The following is an 18,653-nucleotide window of genomic DNA, read 5'->3' on the forward strand; positions in this document are numbered from 1 at the left end:
ACACAAATATTTGAGTAAAACTATTAACAAGACATTATTACCTTCATTTCAATGACTGTCTGCAGAGCCTTGGTCTTTGTCGACTCTGGAGCTGCTTCGTATCTCCTGTGCAGCTCCTGAGAGACACACACACCGCGATGGTCAGCAGATGAGAGAGGGAGAGAGACACAGGGATGGAGAGAGGGATGGAGCGAGGGAGGAGAAGGTCTTGGACCAGAAGAGGAGACGGCAGCAGCTAATGGAAAGGAATGGAGGGAGGGCTGGATGCTGGGTGCAGGCCGTGGAGAAGGAGCAGGAAAGGATGGAGAGTGCTGCAGGGAAGGATGGACAGAGGAGGTGACCACAAAAGAGGGATGGTGGGGAGGACAAGAGGAGGGCAGGACAACTGTATGGCTGGACCTAGGATGGGAAGAACAGGAAGGTGTGGAAAAGGAGGGAGAGGAACAAATTGGGTGATGGCGTGAGGGGGAGAAAGGAGGAGAGGGTTGGAAGGGGGGAGAGACATGGAAAGGAGGTGGAATAGGGATGGAGAGAGAAATAGGAAAAGAGGGAGAGATGGGAATGGAAGGGCAGCCAGGAATAAGATGTTTCCCTCTTGCAGAGGCACTGGCTTTTAGGCTCCGTGGGTCAATCCGTCCATCCCACATCCTTCAAACTGTGAGGAATGTCTAACAAAGCTGACACCGTTTCAGCCACAACTGTGAATGAATGATCAAATCTGACAGCTGGAAATGATGCTAATTCAGTAAATTAGTTCCCAGCTTTGTAGCCCTCAGGACCAAATAAAATTTAAAATGATCCAGAATATAAAAAAAAATAAAATAAGCCAAACAATTCAATTCAAATGTAGAAATCCAGTCTTATTGGGTCAAATGCTTGGAAATCAAAGGGTAACAAAGCTAACAAAACAATGTCTAATTACATCACTGCTAAAGCCCTGCAAGAAATGGGTTAATCTACACTAGATTTCCTAAAATTTGCAAAATTCTCAATAAATCTCCAAAGTCAAAATATGAACTACTCTATTACTGAGCTACATCCAGAGCACATCACTGGTCACTCGTCAAATGAAGTGAGAGCAAAGAAAGGGGAGTGTAGTGGTTGAAGTAAAGGCATAAAAGAGAGAGAAAGGACAGGGAGAAAGAAAGGCCAAAAGGGTGGGAATGAAAGCAGAGGGGAGGACGACACCAGTGTATGCATCACTGCTTTCCTTTGGAGGAAACCCTTAAAGGCTAACAAAAACAGCTAATGCATGACCCAGGAAGCATAAATACACACATATGTAAAAAGGACGGTAGGGTGCCTTGGTTTAAGGCACTAATATGAATGTTATAAATGCCCATGTGCACTCACATACTCAAACACACGTAGGCTCAAAAAATTACAATCCTCACTAGGGACGGCACATTTTCAGCGAATTCTGAAACTAGTGCTTTTAGCTGCAGGAAGCTGCAAGGACTGCTCCATTAATTAGTGAAATGAACAATGACTGAAAAAAGTGTCAGCAGTGCAGCAGGAAGCCTGCAAGACTAATGTGTTATAGACACGTACATTATTTACAACTGCAATCTTCACTTAACCCATATTAAAACTATCCTTCAGATATACTGGCTCTCCAGAGGTGTGTTCTGCTTTGCAGTTAACAATGTCTGATGTCAAGTATTAAATAAAGGCAAAAAAACATAAAGTGTGTCCAGCCGACTGATGCAATGTGAAGTAACATGGGCCAGAAAATACTTTAGAGAGTAGTAACAGTTTGGCGAAGTCTGCTAATTATATTTTAAAGCCTTTCTGTCTATAATACACTTATAATGCATCAGATGTTCTTGTGCATGTGCGTGTTTATGAGCATTTCTGCCTCACAGCTGTGGCTCACAATGCACTTAGGGCTAGTCCCAAAAGACTGGTCAGATCAAATCAGCGGTTTTGGATGCTTTTCAGTGTAATTTCAACCTGGTGGTTCTTTACGAAATGTTTTTCACTGCATGGAAGGTATTTAATGATAACTGTATGTCACATGTATAATGTTGATTTGAAATGTAAGAACAAAGTATCTCATAATAGGAGTTCAAGTACTGAAATATTTGTGTTGTGTTTTCCTATTGTGTCTACTAGACCTTTTTATTTGGACTATAAAATGTTTTTTGTCTCCTGTTAACTTGTTCCTTTGTTGAATTTAAAATTTATTTAGGACTGTTTGGAAAATAAATATAGTATTAAAATTTTTGTCATCTAAGCAATAATTTAGACATTTCTGGTAAAATTCTGTAGATGGAAAATCTGAATGAACATGATCATTTGTTGGTCATTAACAACATTTTGCCACTAGAGGAAGCTATTGTATAAAACAATAAATATGCTGATGAACAGATTAAACAGCTCAGAGATATGTTAGAAAAGAGACAAATCAAGCAGAGCAGAATAGAAAAAAAAGATTCCATGTGTGTTGTTTTCTGTGTTGTATTAAAGTGGAGCCAAAAGTGGAAGCAACCACAGGCCTTGCCTGGATATGACACAGCTTGATTTGTACACATCTGGTGTACACAACGTCATATGCTCTAACACATGGGAATGTTTCAGTGTCTTTGCCAGTCACACACACCTCTCTGAGTTGCAGCATTTCCTTGTCTTTTTGCTCCAGCAGCCCCTCCAGTTGGTGGATGGTCATCTCAGCATCGGCCAAGCGTCTTGTTCGCTCATGGTCCTCCTCGGTTGCCCGTGACGACAGGCCTTTACTCTGCAACATTTCCAGTAACTTCTTTATCGACTCATCCCTGTTAGAAAAGAATAGTATAACTTAAAGCTTGATGGCAGCCAAAAATAGTAGCAAGACATTTCACTCTAGAACCTAATCACTCCCATCGCAGCCTTCTAACTTCACCTGGCAGTTAGTGTGTGTTTCTGTGTATCGATCCTCAGCTCCATTTCTTCCACAGTCTTCCTCAGGAGGAAGAGCTCTTTCACCTGTCGCTCGTACTCGCCATGGAGACGCAGGAAGTTCTCCTCTGTCATTTCCTGAGGGGAGACAGACAGGTTTCCGAGGCGACCTGACTCTGAGTAGTCAGACTGGAACAGCTGGTTGAGATCTCGTTGAATTCTCAGCTCATCTTGTAAAGCCTGGATGGTACACTGAAGATGCTGGAGAGAGATAACAAAAAAAATAGATTTAGTTATATTTATATAGATAGTTGTAATAAAATTTCAGCAATTAACAGGGCTGTGTAGATGTAGCATGTAGAGCGTTTCTGCATCTGCTCTACATGCTACATCTTTTTTTACTGTTCCATTGCAGAATTATAAAAATTTGCATAGGTTTGGTGTGGTGGCTAATCAGTCAATTTGCCACCTCCTTTGCTGCCAACTGGGAGAACAAATCAGGTTTGAGCCATACACACTGGAAGAATTATATCTCCCAGTAACCCCAGGGGCTCCTGGGGATCACCAGCAGGAGCTGAGGTAAATGGCAGAGCAAAAGGGCATCTGACTACCACGCTCATCTGGTTGTTACTGCAACCCTTAAAACAACAATTTGAAAAAGTAATGCAATTCATGCAGTGAGGTCTAGAGATATTACACATTTGGGAAAAAGAGAGTCCTAGCATTAGATTGGTACTCACACTGGGAAATACTCTGAGTTGATGTTCAGAATCAGCAAGGGAAAGCAAAAGGTAGATTGGTACATTCTTAATGGTAACAGAACCTGTAAAGCCTAAAGAGGCACTGCATGATACTGAGCTATACAAAGAAAGATTACTTTGACTATAGTGCACCATAACTCAGAGTTGCTACACTTAGTTTGATTGATTATGACTTACATGTAGCTGTAGAGCCTGCCTGACCTTATGTAATTGTTGAGCGAGCGGCACACAGTGACTTTGTTATAGAAGAGTGTTGGCAGGTTAGTATCCGTACCATCATGGCTGAGGACAACATGACATGACTATTGTACCTCAGACAAATGTGTTCATATGTGCATGTGTGTGAGTGTGAGATGTCACCATGATGTACTCAGGCGTTTTAAAACGGTGCCACTCAAATAACCTGAACAGCCAGGTCATCACACCACAAACTGCTGACAGAGAAGTGCATATATGAGACTAGAGGGAAACAGGAGATTAAAAAAGAAAAGTAGAAAAGAAAATGAAAGATGTTAGAAAAGCAGAGATGCTATTAGATGTCAAAGAATCAACACTGATGAGGTAAAGAACAAGATTAAAAGAAAAAGGAAAGAGACAGATGAGTGGAGATAAGAGGAAAAACAATCCGTACACCCTTAATTCTTACAAAAGAAGAGAAAGCAGAGAGAAAAGTCAAAAGAGGCAGATATTGATCATAAATACACAACCTGCTCTCTCTCTTTCTTACAGACACACACACACTGCTTCATCTTGTCCAGTTCTGTTCATTCTGTTCATTCAAGACAAATGTGCAGAATACTACAATAAAACACAGATCAGCTATAGAAATAATTTTCTTTCTGTACTGTATCACCATGTCTGTGTGTATACGGATGGGTTGGTGGGTTAGCCTGCTGACTCATACAGTAGTTTCTCACATACACACAAGGGCTGACAGCTGATGCTGACATTTCCAGGACTGCCCTAAAGGCTGAGAGAGACAGACAGACAGACAGACAGCGAGTGACAGGAAGCATCCTTCTCCTCTCTTAATATCCTTTTTTTGGTGTAATCCATCTGTCTCCATGCCAGCTATGATTCCTTCCTCAGATGTGTAAACACTGACCCAAACATACAATGAAAATATGCAAGAATATGCAGACACAAATGTTTTGCAGTAAGTAGTGTTTGGATGCTAGATCAATTTATTGATTAATCAACCAACAGAATATAAACTGAAAACTTTTATTTTTACTTACTCTCTGGGGATTTACTGCCACTTTTGTAGTTACACATAAATTATCAGAGTCTAATATGTGCCCCAACCCTGACCATGTGCTAAAGTAAGTTTCTGCTCCCTTCTGCCTTTGAATTTGCATTCACATTCATTGACAATGAAATTGATTATTAGGTCTGTAGTACTGTACTGCAGTAAAATAAAAACAGTACACAGTCCACAGAAAGACACAGCTGTATAAAGTCAGACACATAGAGAGACACATGTGCGAGTATGTCTACATGCATCACTATATACAGGTGTGTTCAGAAATTGACATACCTCTGGCACAATTTAAGAATTACTAGCCATTTTTTAAAGATATAGATGATCACACACATATTTTTTCTTTATAAGGAAAATGGTCATGGTCAAGATGGTATCTTTAGTAATTGCCATTGTTATTAAATTAAATTATTATATTAAGAAGGTAAGCAAATTTACAAGTAGAACTATTCTCAAATCAGTCAGCAAATACATAACCACACACATATCAAGAAGTATGTCAGAGTTGCAGAAATGAATGTGTGCACAGACATAAGAGGTCAGTCACAGAAATGCAAATTCATGAGTCTCTGCAAGTCAAACAAATGTCGTATGTAAACACACACCACTTCAAAGGTTACATAAAGAATTCAGATCACACACATATACACACACACAAAGGCTTGTACTGGAACTGATACACACAGCTGGAATTTAGAGCTGAGAAAGGCCAGACCACAAGTTAGAGAGAGAGAGAGAGAGAGAGAGAGAAAAAAAAGGTAATGAAATATAAAAGAAGCAAACAGAGAGAAACAAAACCAGACAGAGCGATAAGGAGAAGGCAGAGAGGAACATTAGAGAAAACAGTGTTAATTGTGTGTGACAGAAACAACAAGGCGTGGGGCTGTTTTTCTTCTTAGCTTCTGCTGAGTCATCTTTAGCTTCTTCCCCTTTGACCCGTCGTTGTGTAACCTCATGAGCGGTCTACATAATTTCCTCTCTGTTTGTGAACATGGTGACAATTTTTCCATCCACTCGTCCCCCCTCACCACCCTCAGGGCCACTGCTCATCTGTCGTTCAATATTAACCATCTCTCCGTTATTACTCCTCCTTTTCATCGCTCGCCGTGTGAGTCACGCTTCCCCCTTCACAAACAGACACACACTGTGACAGAAACACACATATGCAGCGGTAATGTTGAAGGCAGTGGTCATGCTGTTTGTGTGTGTGTGTGTGTGTGTGTGTGTGTGGTGTGTAATGACCGTGAGCAGTTTGAAAGCATCGCCCACTCAGGCATCAGACAACAAGCAGATTAACACTCTCTCTCTTCTTTCTGTGAGGATAAAGGTGGAGGATGAGGAACATAATGACGAGGAAGAAAATGAAAAAGATGAAACACGAGAAACCCTCATTTTCCAGAAGAAGGAGCTTAAAAAAAATAGTATCAGATTGGATGACAACAAAAGAGAAAAGACAAGAAAACGCATGAATGAAAGAAAAGAGGCAAGAGATTAAACATGGGATAGAGAAAGGGGAAGTAGGCGAAAGTGAAATGCTGACCCTAATCAGTCACTTTGAGATGCAACATCAGGGTCAGTGCTTTAAAGACTGAGAGGAAACAAGAGAAAAGACAAATATCAGCAATACAGCCAACTGCAGCTGTGACAGACAGACAGGTAGATAAGAGAACAGACAAACAGACAGACAGATTTTGGATGCAGAGTGAAGACAAAAAAGAAGCAGCAGGAAAAAAGGGGAGCGACTGTAATTCTGTTCATTCCTTACCAACTCTTCCCAAACCCACTCCTTATAAGGAAAGACATGGCTACCACAGGCCTTCACACACACACACACACACACAGAAAGTTGATAAAGTGAAAGAGGGAGAAAGGAAACTCTGAAAATCACAGCCTTGTAGGCAGACAGAGAATGCTGACTCTCTTTCCTTTCACTTTCAAATCTCTCATCTATTTCTTTCCACTATAAAACGAACACTGTGCCTTTGTAAAAGGAAAACACAGGGAAAGTCCTGTCTTTGTACTGCAGTTAAAGTGTAGAATTCTCTGCTTCCTCTTTCTTTGTTAAATTCTCTCCTTGAATTATCATCTTGTTCTGTTCGTTTCTTCCCCTCTCCACTGTCCATCTGCCTTTTTCTCCCCTGCATCATTCCCTCTATTTACCTTCTTCTCCTACTCTCTCCATCCCTCTCTCTTTCACCTTCTCACATATCTCTCCATCCTGACTAAATAAACACACAGGTTTGAGAACCATCTGTTACTGATGAGCATTCAAGTGTGAAAAACGCACACACACAACAGACCCAACACATAAACACACACACACACACACACACTCGAACGCAGAGATAATGGAGGCAATACACAACCAATCTTTGGAGGTTATTATCTTTTGGTTGGGGTATTTGAACACCAAAAGGTAGGAAGTCATCCTCTCACACATGCACATGAATTTGGACACACACACACACACACACACACGCAGGCACGCACAGGGGAAAAATGAGTCATAGGTCAATGAGCAGTAGATAGAAAAAAGAGCAAGCTGCAGGGAACAGAAGGAGGGAGATGAGATAGGTAGTGTCACACAGTGAAATGACTGTCATTGTTTTTTATATGATGTATAAGGTATCAAAAAGGCTGAAAAAAATATGTAGTTTTTACAACTGCTGAGCCTGTGGGCTGTTTTCTTCCTGGATCATATTCATACAAACACATTCATCTCAGTTCGGCTTCAATCACTCAACAGCAAAGAAGAATTCACACAGGGAAGGTCTTACTTTTTTTAAATCTTCATTTTTTACTTCAGTCTTAACTGTAATAATAACTTTAGACCTATCAACTTAATTACTGAGAAAAATGGAGGGAAATCAGACTGGACTATAAATACAAACAATTTTAATTAAATTGAAATTATTTATTAGGCTTTTTATATTGCATAGTGTTTATGGTGTCATCATAACTGATAGGATGATGGCAAAAAAAACAACAAAATAAGACCCAAGTAGTTAAATATTAATTTTCCTGATCCTTAAAAAACTTTTTTTTTTTTAAGAATTTAGATGTTTGTTCATTTTCCCCAAAATCTAAAGTGTTTTTGTGTCCACCAGACAATGAACTACCATTTTGGATCTCATGCTGACATCAGATGATCAGATGGTGAGTAATATGACTCACGATCCCATTTGTCTGATGACCAAATCAGATGATTTAAGCCATTAACTAAGGAAGCAATAGGAGAGACTGTAGAGTTGTAGAGCTGCAGTTGAGGAGCGTGACTCCTGAGGAATTCACAAAGTGCTTGCAGAAAGAGTGTGTGTGTGTGTGTGTGTGTGTGTGTGTGTGTATGTTCAGCCTCTTCTTTTGACTCACTCGCAATAAATCCATCTCCTCCCTTTCTTCTGCCCCATCCAAGTAACTCCCATCCAAGAGATTTACATCCAAGTTTCAATACCCTCATCTTGTCATGACCTAAATTTAGTTCAGTAAAATTCTGATTTAATGTTGAAGTCTATCAAGTCGTCCATGATTCTGTGTTATCCGCTCACCTGTTGTGCTTAGGGTGAGGCTCCTGTCACTTCAACATCAACTAGTCTTTCAATTTCTCTGCCTTTCATCTGCTTTTTTCACCCACTCACTTCATCTGAGTCACCTCTCTTCCTTTCCTCTATCCTTAGGGCACACAACGCCACCTTTCCAGTTTGATCAATTTGCACTTTCCTGATTTTCTCCTTCTTCCTCTCTACATTTTACACATCTTTACATCTCAATCTATCTTCTCCACTCCTCTCTCGCTTTCTCTCAGGTTCTTTGCCGGAATACGGATTGCCAGGCAAAGCATTTTTTGGAGCCAGCTGGCACAAAATTTACTGCTGGCAACATTTTTTTCTGTACAGTAAATGGAAGTCTTACACAGGAAACAATTGGCACCATCAGTTTCTATTGGATTCTAACTAATCTGACCCCTTGAGGACAAGCTCATCACCAGATTGGAGTTATTAAATTAGAAATGCAAGATGCTCAACTTAAATCCAAATGTAATAATGTTAAGTGCTGAGCAGTGACTGAAAGGTTTTACTCTGTCAGCAAAGAAACTGGTTCTAAGTGCTTTTACAGTATATTTACATGAAAATACTTATTTAGTTGAGTCCCATCTCTTTCCTTTAATTAAAAACTATAGTTAATTCTTTGTTTAGTGTGAAAATGTCTTTGACTGAGAGGATTTAACTTGATTTAAGCATTTCAATAACACAGAGGGGACAGATCAGAACCCTGGGAGCACCATCCATTTATACATGATTTACGTGATTTACTGCCATGTTCAAAGAGCGGAAAATACAATCAAGTCAGTCTGTGTTTCTACCTCACTCACTCCCTAAGGCAGAAAAAGGACAGACAACAGAAGAACAAAGAACCTCCTCTGTTTCTCCTCTCATTCATCCTGCTGCACAGGTATAATAGTTACTGTGTTCACCTGCCTGTTTGAATTAACCTCCTCACTCACATATATACACAAAAACACAACTGGAAAAAGAGCTGTGAAACCACCTGACCTTATGTCTACTGGCTTCAGCAGACTGTAGTTTTAATTCTTCTAAAAACAAAGTGGAACCTCTGGGCTCAGTTGATACCAATATTGGAAAATGTTGGTCTATTAAAATAATCGAAGAACAAATAATCCTCTAACAATACAATAATATGATTTTACTGGAAAAAATAGCAGACTGCAAAATTTGCAAACAATCTCACTGGGATTCATGTAACATCATGGATGAAAAATATTTTCCACCTCTCTGGCTCTCACTCTCACCTATATTTCAAACCAGCACCTAGGTTAAATAATTAAAGAGAATGAAAACAGTGCAGCAGTAAAAGAGCAACAGTGAGTGCTGCAATTTTCCCACACATACAGAATCACGCACACAAACATGGCTTCTGACATCATACCACTGCCAAGTGCCTTCTATTTCATTAAAACACAAATAAGGCATACGCACATATCGGTAGATGTAGCATAGAGCAGTCAAATACAATACATGCATAGAAATGCGTGCTTGTCTCCATGTGCACATATTACATCTAAAATAACACGCACAGGCAAATGCAAATTCACAATTACAAACATAGAGGCAACCGTGCTATTTGTGCCTGCACGGACACACAAGCTGAAAGCCCAGTTGTCCTGACACATGCATAAGCCTGCCAACAAACACGCAGGGACACAGATTCACTCCTGCTATACTCTTTCACATCACGCAAGCAAACAAACACAGCTGACAACTGCTCCCCTTAAAAAAAAAATCCTATGTCCAAGTCACTGCATACACAGTCTGCATAAATGAAAAAACAGAAGAAATGCACACATGTACACACACACACACATATGCAAAGGCAGTCTTAAACACATCTGGTGACAAAGCACACAGTCTGCCTCTCTGTCTTTGTCTTTGACTCTCTCTCTCACATACACACACACACTTTCACACACGCCAGTTCTGACGTCACATGGCTCGCCTGGAGTACAGTAGATGATAGATTGCACCTAGCAGCCCCAGAAACGGACAGACAGAGTGGATATTGTTCAGCTGGTGTGATTCAGTGCTGGGAAAAACTACGCAGAAAAGAGCACAAAAAGGATGCATTCAAAAACTTAGTTAATCCCAAATTCAGTTAGGAAAACCTATTAATTTCAATGTTGCAAGGATTGGTTAGCAGAAGCGATCCAAAATCATTAAGGTTTATTTTTTGTAAGAGAGAAAAAAAACTCTAAAAGAGAGGAAAAGAAGCACAGAAAGAAAAAAGCTTTCCTCCAGGATGCCAGACATTCCTTCATGTTTTTCTTTTTTTCTATGCTTCACTTACATTCTACATGAAGCGTTGGATTTACCCATGTGATTAAGGTCAAAACAACAGAAACCAAAGCGAGGCTCCTCACTTATAGCGATGAAGGACACAGACGACACTCGATATAGTATTAGGCTAAAAGGAGAGGGCATCTGTATTTAGATAGAATAGATTTGTTAGACCAGGGAGTGTCCATTCTATTGAACTTGCTTCTGTGGCAAAGCTGCTCCACAGGACCAGATGGAGAGCGTGGAGAGGGGGTGTCATGAAAGAAAAAGAGCCTAACAGTGGGAGTGAAACGATGAGAAAGTGAAAAAGAGAGGCTAACAAGAAAGAGATGGCGAGTGTGATGACAATGAGTAGCATGTGTGGTAAAAGAAAATCACTGGAAGTGGGAGGTAAAGCAGGAGAAGGCAAGTACAATATAAAAGAGACCTCCCATCTAATCAGACTGAGCACCTGTTCTACACCTATTAAACTTTTTCACTTTTCCACTTGGGAGTTCCTGTAGCTCAGGGTAACATCTTCGAATTTTCTATTTTGTTCAATTTAAGAGTAAAAAACAAAATGGTGTTTGACTGACAGCAATATATGACCAAAAAAAAAAAAATCAGTAGATCTGGAATTCACTGGAATTAGAAAATACTTAGAATTTCTATTTAATAAATTGAATAGTTATGCCATTATTTTCAAACTACCTAATAGTAACACCAGACCTGTGTCTGATATCAGTGTTTGCTATTGGTTTCAAATCTATAGTGGCACATTGTAGTGATATGAGAGGTAAGGAGTCATCCAGAGGAAGTACAAAAAGGAAGCAAGCAAGGCAGCAAAATTAAGACAGATGTGTGCAGAACAGAGGAGATGATAGTGAGCCATGCATGAAGGAGTAGGTGAATAACTGAGAAAGTGTGGAGGAAAGAAGGAGGGAGGAGGAACAGAGGGTGGAGAGATGTGCATACCTCAGCAGGGACGTGACCCAGCGTGCATGTGTGGGTATGTGCGGCTGTGTGCACATATCCCAAAATTACTGGGAGGTAACTTAATTCAATTTCTAACACCAAGAAGATGGCAAAGGCAGAGAAAGCAGAGGGAAGGTAGGAGGGAGGGAGGAGAGGAGAGAGAAAGTGAGCGCTGACTCACCATGTGATGACAGAAATAGAAGAAGAGAAGGAGAATGAGAAAGAAGAGACAAAAAGGGAGTGAGGGAATGGGGAAAATCCAGAGTTGAATAAATAAAAGAGAGATTTAAAAGAAGGAAGAAGAAGGGATAATGGGAGCAGGAAATGAAAAAGATGCCTTAAGTGAAAAGCGTGTGATTTGTCTGAAGGAAACAGAATGAAAGAAATTAAGAAAGACAGCACAGCCCATATTGCAGAACAGAAGATATTCTTACATGTCTTAACATGTGTATTCACTCACTACAAAAGCACCCACACTCCCATGGAGGACAGTACACTGTGTGTGCATGTGTGAAGGCAACTGAGGATTTTTCTAGTGCTTGCTGCCAGACAAATACATGATTGATTGATCAACTTCTCATCTGTTCCTTTGTTCTCTCACACACAGCATCACTGTGAATAACTGCACACACAAGACACATACTTAGCAAATGAATTATGGATCCATACACAAAGACACTCACATGCTGCACATGCTCACAAAAAAGCTGGATATATATTTTCACAGAAAGTGAGTGAATGTCTGGTGATATAATTTTACAACCTGAAGAGCTGTTGTTGTCCCACATATTTTTTCTATATTAGAATCACAAAAACTCACCTATGCAGAGCTAATGTGAGAGAATGTGTTCATAACCAAAATAGAAATCAAAATTTTTTAAATTAATTTAAAAATGTTTTAAATTAATTTAAAAAATTTGGGGGTGATGGCTGAACACTTTTACATGGGTTTCACAATGACAGTGCATAAAAGAGACACCGAGAGGCAGCAAGTGAGTGTGTATGTGGGCAGGTCTTGTGTAATATTCAAGCCTCCTGCCAGACTAGCTGTGTCTCCGACTCATCCAGATGGCTTCTGAACCAACAGACAGCTGGGAGTCCCCAACCAGGGAGCCTGCTTCTTCTGTTTACCCGTCTTCTAAGCCGCCTAACAGCAGCAAGGCAAATCCACAACAACACTCCATAAAATTATAAGGATATGCTCCTCCTTTGAGCTGCTCCCTACATTTTTCCATAAAAAAAACTGGGTAGAACAACTTTATTATAGGCAGTCATTTCATTGCAGGGTTTGGGAAAAAGATCATTTTCAATTTTGACTTCAATTTTATGATTTTCCTCAATGATGATGAATTTAACCAAACCCTGAACAACAGATTACAGTGAACGTCTCACTCCCCACACAAATATGCATATACATCTTTTCCGTACCTGAGCTTCCTCTTGTGCCACTCTGTACTGCTCCTTCCACATGCTAATTTTTGTGGCTTCATCCTTCCTGAGGGCTCTCTCTTTCTTCAGCTCTGGACTCCAAAATGTCTTGATGGAGTTCATAGAAGAGCTCAGCTTGGACTCTTTAGCCTCCAGCTACAAGAACATCAAACAGCATCAAACATTGTGACTATAATACCTGTCAAGTTCACTGGGATGTTTCCTCTCCTTCACTCATGGTCGTATGGTCATATCACTTGTGTGATTCACTTGATTTTAGTTTTCCTTACAACTAAAGAATTCTCATGAAATGAACAAACACAATGACAAAACTGTAAATATCAAATGTTCTATAAGAGTTCCACACATGTATCATGCTCTTTCCTTTTAGAAGTGTGTACAGTATGTGTGCTGGTGTCCTTACTTCTCTGCGTAGTAGTTCATTCTCTCTCAGCACTTCTCTCAGTTGTGTCTGTAGGTCAGACATGGCACCATCTCTAACCTGGTAAAACACACATACACAGGACAATTCTAAAATATTTGAACTGACATTGCTGGGACTAAATAAATGTACAATTATGCACATATGCCAAATCAAGTGTTTATTTATTTATTATTTTTGTTTATTTATACACACACTTTCTTCATCCAGCACAGACCTAACTTTTACACAAGGTGCTCACCGTATAAATGTTTAATTCCTCCTGATACCAGAATAGAAGTATATTACTGAATTAAAAATATTTTGGATGTATTTTTAAACAAGTCCGCTCTGGTTTCAAAAAACTTATTTTAGGTATCTAGCTGCCAGTGTCTTACAGCTGTGCAACTGCAAAGACACAGTATGATAAATATGGGAGTTCAGCTTTGGAGTAGTTGCATCCTAACAATAAACAAACATGTGGATGTAACATATGATAGTGGTAGGCTTGTAAAGGGAAATAAGGGAAAATAAGCAATGAAGAAAGGGTTTTTTGTGTGTAAGAAATTATTAGAAGCAAATGGAGGCTGGAGGTATGGGAGAGGATGAGTGATATATCTTGCAGAGATGAGATTTCAGGTTATGACTAATGGTGCAGAAGGAGTGGGAGGGCAGACCTTAGTCTATTTAAACATGCTGTATGAACACCCACACAGCTTTTATGTCAGTTAGTTAGTTAAAGGATGACCTCAGAAGAAAACATTAACCTTAACCACTTAGATGGCAACACAGAACTAATAATTACTAATAATATATATATATATATATATATAATTTTTTTCATGATGAATTCAATTTTAAAGCAATAAAAGAAGAAACCACCACAGTGCCGTACCTGTCTCATGGAGTGGGGCACAGTAGCCGCCTGTGGAGGCTGGTTTTGCAGCTCCCCTCCAAATGCTATTGCATCACTGGGCATGATCGCTCCACCACCTCCCCCTCCAGCGTTTATATTAGGACTGCTCCCCATAATGGCCGCCCTGACCCCATACGGGACCCTGGCCCCAGCTCTGCCCAATGTCATTGTGCTTTTGGGCAGTGAGGGATTCAACCCACTGCCCAAACTGCCAATGCCAACAGGGTCTTCAGCTGTGTCAGTGAAGTACATAGGACCACCAGTGGCGTAGGCAGCATTAAGAGACTGAATATTCTCCATGGACAGGGTTTTACCAGAGCCAGTAAGTCCACCAGTGGAGCTGCTGCTGCTGTTTCTCCGGTGTCCAAGGCGTGGGGAGCGAGGGAGGCGTGGGGATCTACCAGGACTCCCAGACACTGACCCGTTACCATTGGATCCAACAACATCCAGCTTTGAGACAGAACGTGAGCTGCCGTACATGGTGAGACAGTATGTTGAGAGTGTCTGGGTCAACTCAATAAATCAATCAAAAATGCAGGAAGATACAAGAGTCCATATAGTTAGCTGATGCCCTGAGAAGCTTCTCCTTAGAGAACACAGAGCTCAGTGTTTGATGGGTTGCCAGGAACAAAATCTGAAATACTAAATCTAACAGCTGAAAATACAAACTCCCATCAGTCTTCTAATGTAGTCCTCCTTGACTTGAAATATCTTCATACAGTGTCGGCATTACTGTGATTAAGCCCTTTTCAGCACCCTCACTGTAATCCATGGGCTTTGTTAGAAAACAGTAATCAATAGGGCATCCCTTTAGATAAAAGAAGGCCTGGGATGATGGGATCACCTAGAAAGATAAGGAGAAACAGAGAGAATTAGTGATCAATGGAGCAAAGATATACTGCACTTAAGGTAAAAGGCATATACTGGATTTTTACCATCCAATGAACCTATTCAAAAAATACACTAGTGTATAGTGTTAACGTTGTGCCATTAAGATGAAAACAGGAGGACATTAAACACAGTAGTTAATGAACATAAGTGATCAGTAAAACAAATAAAGTCACACATTTGGTCAAATCTGCAAACTGACCACAGCTTGAAGATTTCTTTACTTAAACAGCCACTTGTAATAGGGACTTGACACTTTATGGGCGAAATGATAGTTTTAGAAAGTGTTAATAATAAAAATAATCATTGCCTCACTAAGCAGCCGGAAGGTGTAACAAAAGGCTTATTGGTCAAAATGTTTACATGGATCCTGATATCTTCAGTCCACATACAGTCCAAAAGCTTTGGCTTCATCAACATACTCTGCCACAGGCACAATGTGTCACTTCATATGATCACACAGGCTGCTTTGTCCCTGCACCATCCATTACACCTTCTTCTCCCGATCACACTCTGTCCTAATAGCACTGGCTGCTAATGTTCAATCAGCTGACTTAATTTTAGACAGAGCTATTAAAAATAGAATAACTTATGACTTTTTAAATTCAGTGAATAAAAGATCATTATTTATCCAAGTTATTCTGCAATAACAAGATGGGAAGAAAGTCTAAAATTAAAAAATAATAAATGCCCATCTGTTCTGTATCTGTTAATCATGAGTCACACAGAACAGAAAGATCAGCTGCAGTAGATGCCAGATACAATAAATGTACACTGTAATTCTAAATGTCAAATAAACACCATGAAAAGCTGTTCTGTCATGTTTTCCAGTCTGGTAAAAAAAAAATCCAACTAAATCTTATTACGTTAATCAGATCAAAAGAACATTGTAATTAACAAAGCTGTGAAAATAATTTTAAAAATTGTCATTCCTATCACACCCTTCTGTGTACTCAATTTAAAGGTTCAATCAGTATCATTTTACAGTCTTTTTCATAGATTGAGCGCAGGATAACACATGTTGCCTCAGAGTCTGCTGAGATTTCTTTTTCTCGGCAAGTTCTCTAATCTCCTAGGCCCCCTGAACTACTCACTGTCACCTATGCACTGCACATCAGCACAGCGCTTTGAAAGGAGAAGTACATTTCAGATTCTTATACTTGTCAAGGTAGAAATTCGAAATATGGGGTTAATATACCAAGCGTGCAACTAGAGGTGTTACATCTGGAGACAGGTACTGCACTGGATAAAGACAGCTAGTTACAGATATTTAAAAATCAATGGCCAGCTGGGCAATAGTCATCATTCAGTCGGGTATCCTTGGAGATGGTGATGTCATCATCAGGTCAGTGGACACATGACCCACTGGACACACACCCACACACACATATACACATATACACGTACACACACACACACACACACACACACACACACACACACACACACACACACACACACACTGACCATCTGATCCACACCCTCCCCCTGTTAAAACAACCTAAACTCAGCTGCTTCATAGGTTTTTCTCTGGCTTGTTTCTTCTATATATACATATATATATATATATATATATATATACATACATATATTTATTTAAGTTACTTTCTATATATACATGATAAATCTTAAGAGTGCAGAACTATTTACAATCAAGCTTATTTAATGTGGCAGTAGATTCAAACAGTTTAATACTGCTTGCTTGTAACATTAGTGACATAAGAATTTATATTTATTTTGTGCCATTATTTTATAATTCACAATATGCCACCATAGAGAAACTGCTGAATGAGGACGATTAAGCCTCAAATTGTCTTAGCTTCAGTAAAAAAAGAAGATTATACTAGTATTTTGTCCATAGAGTGTGGAAAATGGCTAACTTCATGTTGGTAACATTTCAGATATAGTGTGCAGCCCTTGGATCAACCCTTTTTATTCTACCTGCCCTGTTTGCCTGGACCTTTAACAGCCCTGCGGTAATGTATATTCCCATATGATCTTCTGCTAAGCAGTGATCTTTGACCAGGGAGCAGTTACTGACAAACAGTTAGTTACAGCCGCACACACTCAAATGTAAACAGGGGCCATCTGCTCTATCTGCCCTTGGGCGAGAAAGATCATCCACCTGGACAGAATGAGGCCAGGACCCTGCCTCTAGCAAAGGGACATGCTTTCATACAGCCACTAACAACATACACACATCTAATGTTTCATTTGAGGCCAATATGTGACAGTGAGAGCATGGATGCATTGAAGGGTGGGCGGGGTTTTCCTCCTCCTCCCCTCTGGACCTGCTGACCTGTAGATAATGATAAACTCATGTTTCAATTCCCAGTATAATGTAAGTTAGTTAAGCATTTATCAAAAAAAGCTCTTTATCCGACATAGCCAGAGAACAATCACTTCCCCCGCTCATATGTTCCCAGAGGACATACACAAACTCTGCTCAGTCAGCTCAGTAAGCAGAAGGCTGCCACTGTCCAACAGCAACAATCTAAATATCACAAATTAGCAGTAACATTATTTTTCCTGGGTGACTGATATACAGGACAATAAATACACACATCCATCAACTTCTGAACTGCTTTTTCTGTTCAGGGTTGCAGGGTGCAGGAGCCAACCCCAGCATGCATTGGGCAAGAAGAGTGGTATACCCTTGACAGGTCACCCATCTATCAAACAGCTAAACACACACGTCTTTTTATTTTTATTGGCTCGCGGACCTCCACAGACCCTGCTGTCTGTAGTTCAAGTCTAAGGGTCACATGAATAAACCAGTGTGTCCCGTAGGTTGAGATTTTATTTGTGTCTGATTTAGACTGAGAGGGCTGGGTGAGGGACTGCAAACAGCGCTGAATGTCAGATGCAACCAACAATAACCTCAAGCTAACAAATCTACATGGACCTAACACACTGTTAAATAAATCTGCACTTTGGAACGACGGTCAAAGGATTTATGCAAGGACGAAAAATTAAGATTAAAAACAAAAGAAAAACCAAAACAGAAAATATGACTACTCATTTAATTACTTCAGCTGTAATCATACTAATAATTTCTGTGTTGTAAAATTAGGATTGCAATCCAAAAAAAGAAAACATACAGTAAACAATCAGCCACAAAATGCTTCACAACCACCAAAGTTTCTATTGAAACTGATCCCGAAACAACACAGGAGTGAAGGGAATGAAGCATGAGGTAGCATAACTGCTTCACAAATACACTCAATTAGTCCTCATTTCCTACTACCTCTAATCCCCCCTTTCCCTTTCTGACTCTCACTTGTCTCCCTAATGCTTC

General features: G+C 40.0%; 1 protein-coding gene across 7 annotated transcripts in view; it reads right to left on the minus strand.

Annotated features, from left to right (window-relative positions):
* The window catches only part of LOC113141940 (ELKS/Rab6-interacting/CAST family member 1-like), a 92,683-nt gene that overhangs the window by 70,304 nt on the left and 3,726 nt on the right, over nucleotides 1-18,653 (minus strand). For all 7 annotated transcript variants that reach the window (XM_026326610.1, XM_026326611.1, XM_026326609.1 and 4 more), the window contains 6 exons: nucleotides 14,447-15,311; nucleotides 13,555-13,632; nucleotides 13,131-13,286; nucleotides 2,882-3,138; nucleotides 2,603-2,774; nucleotides 42-116 (listed from right to left, as the gene is read on the minus strand). In XM_026326610.1, coding sequence (XP_026182395.1) covers nucleotides 42-116; nucleotides 2,603-2,774; nucleotides 2,882-3,138; nucleotides 13,131-13,286; nucleotides 13,555-13,632; nucleotides 14,447-14,947 — 1,239 coding nt within the window. In that variant the 5' untranslated portion in view covers nucleotides 14,948-15,311. The remainder of the gene's footprint in view (nucleotides 1-41; nucleotides 117-2,602; nucleotides 2,775-2,881; nucleotides 3,139-13,130; nucleotides 13,287-13,554; nucleotides 13,633-14,446; nucleotides 15,312-18,653) is intronic.

Source organism: Mastacembelus armatus, chromosome 23 (genome assembly GCF_900324485.2).
Source record: "Mastacembelus armatus chromosome 23, fMasArm1.2, whole genome shotgun sequence".
In the NCBI taxonomy this organism is placed as follows: domain Eukaryota; kingdom Metazoa; phylum Chordata; class Actinopteri; order Synbranchiformes; family Mastacembelidae; genus Mastacembelus; species Mastacembelus armatus.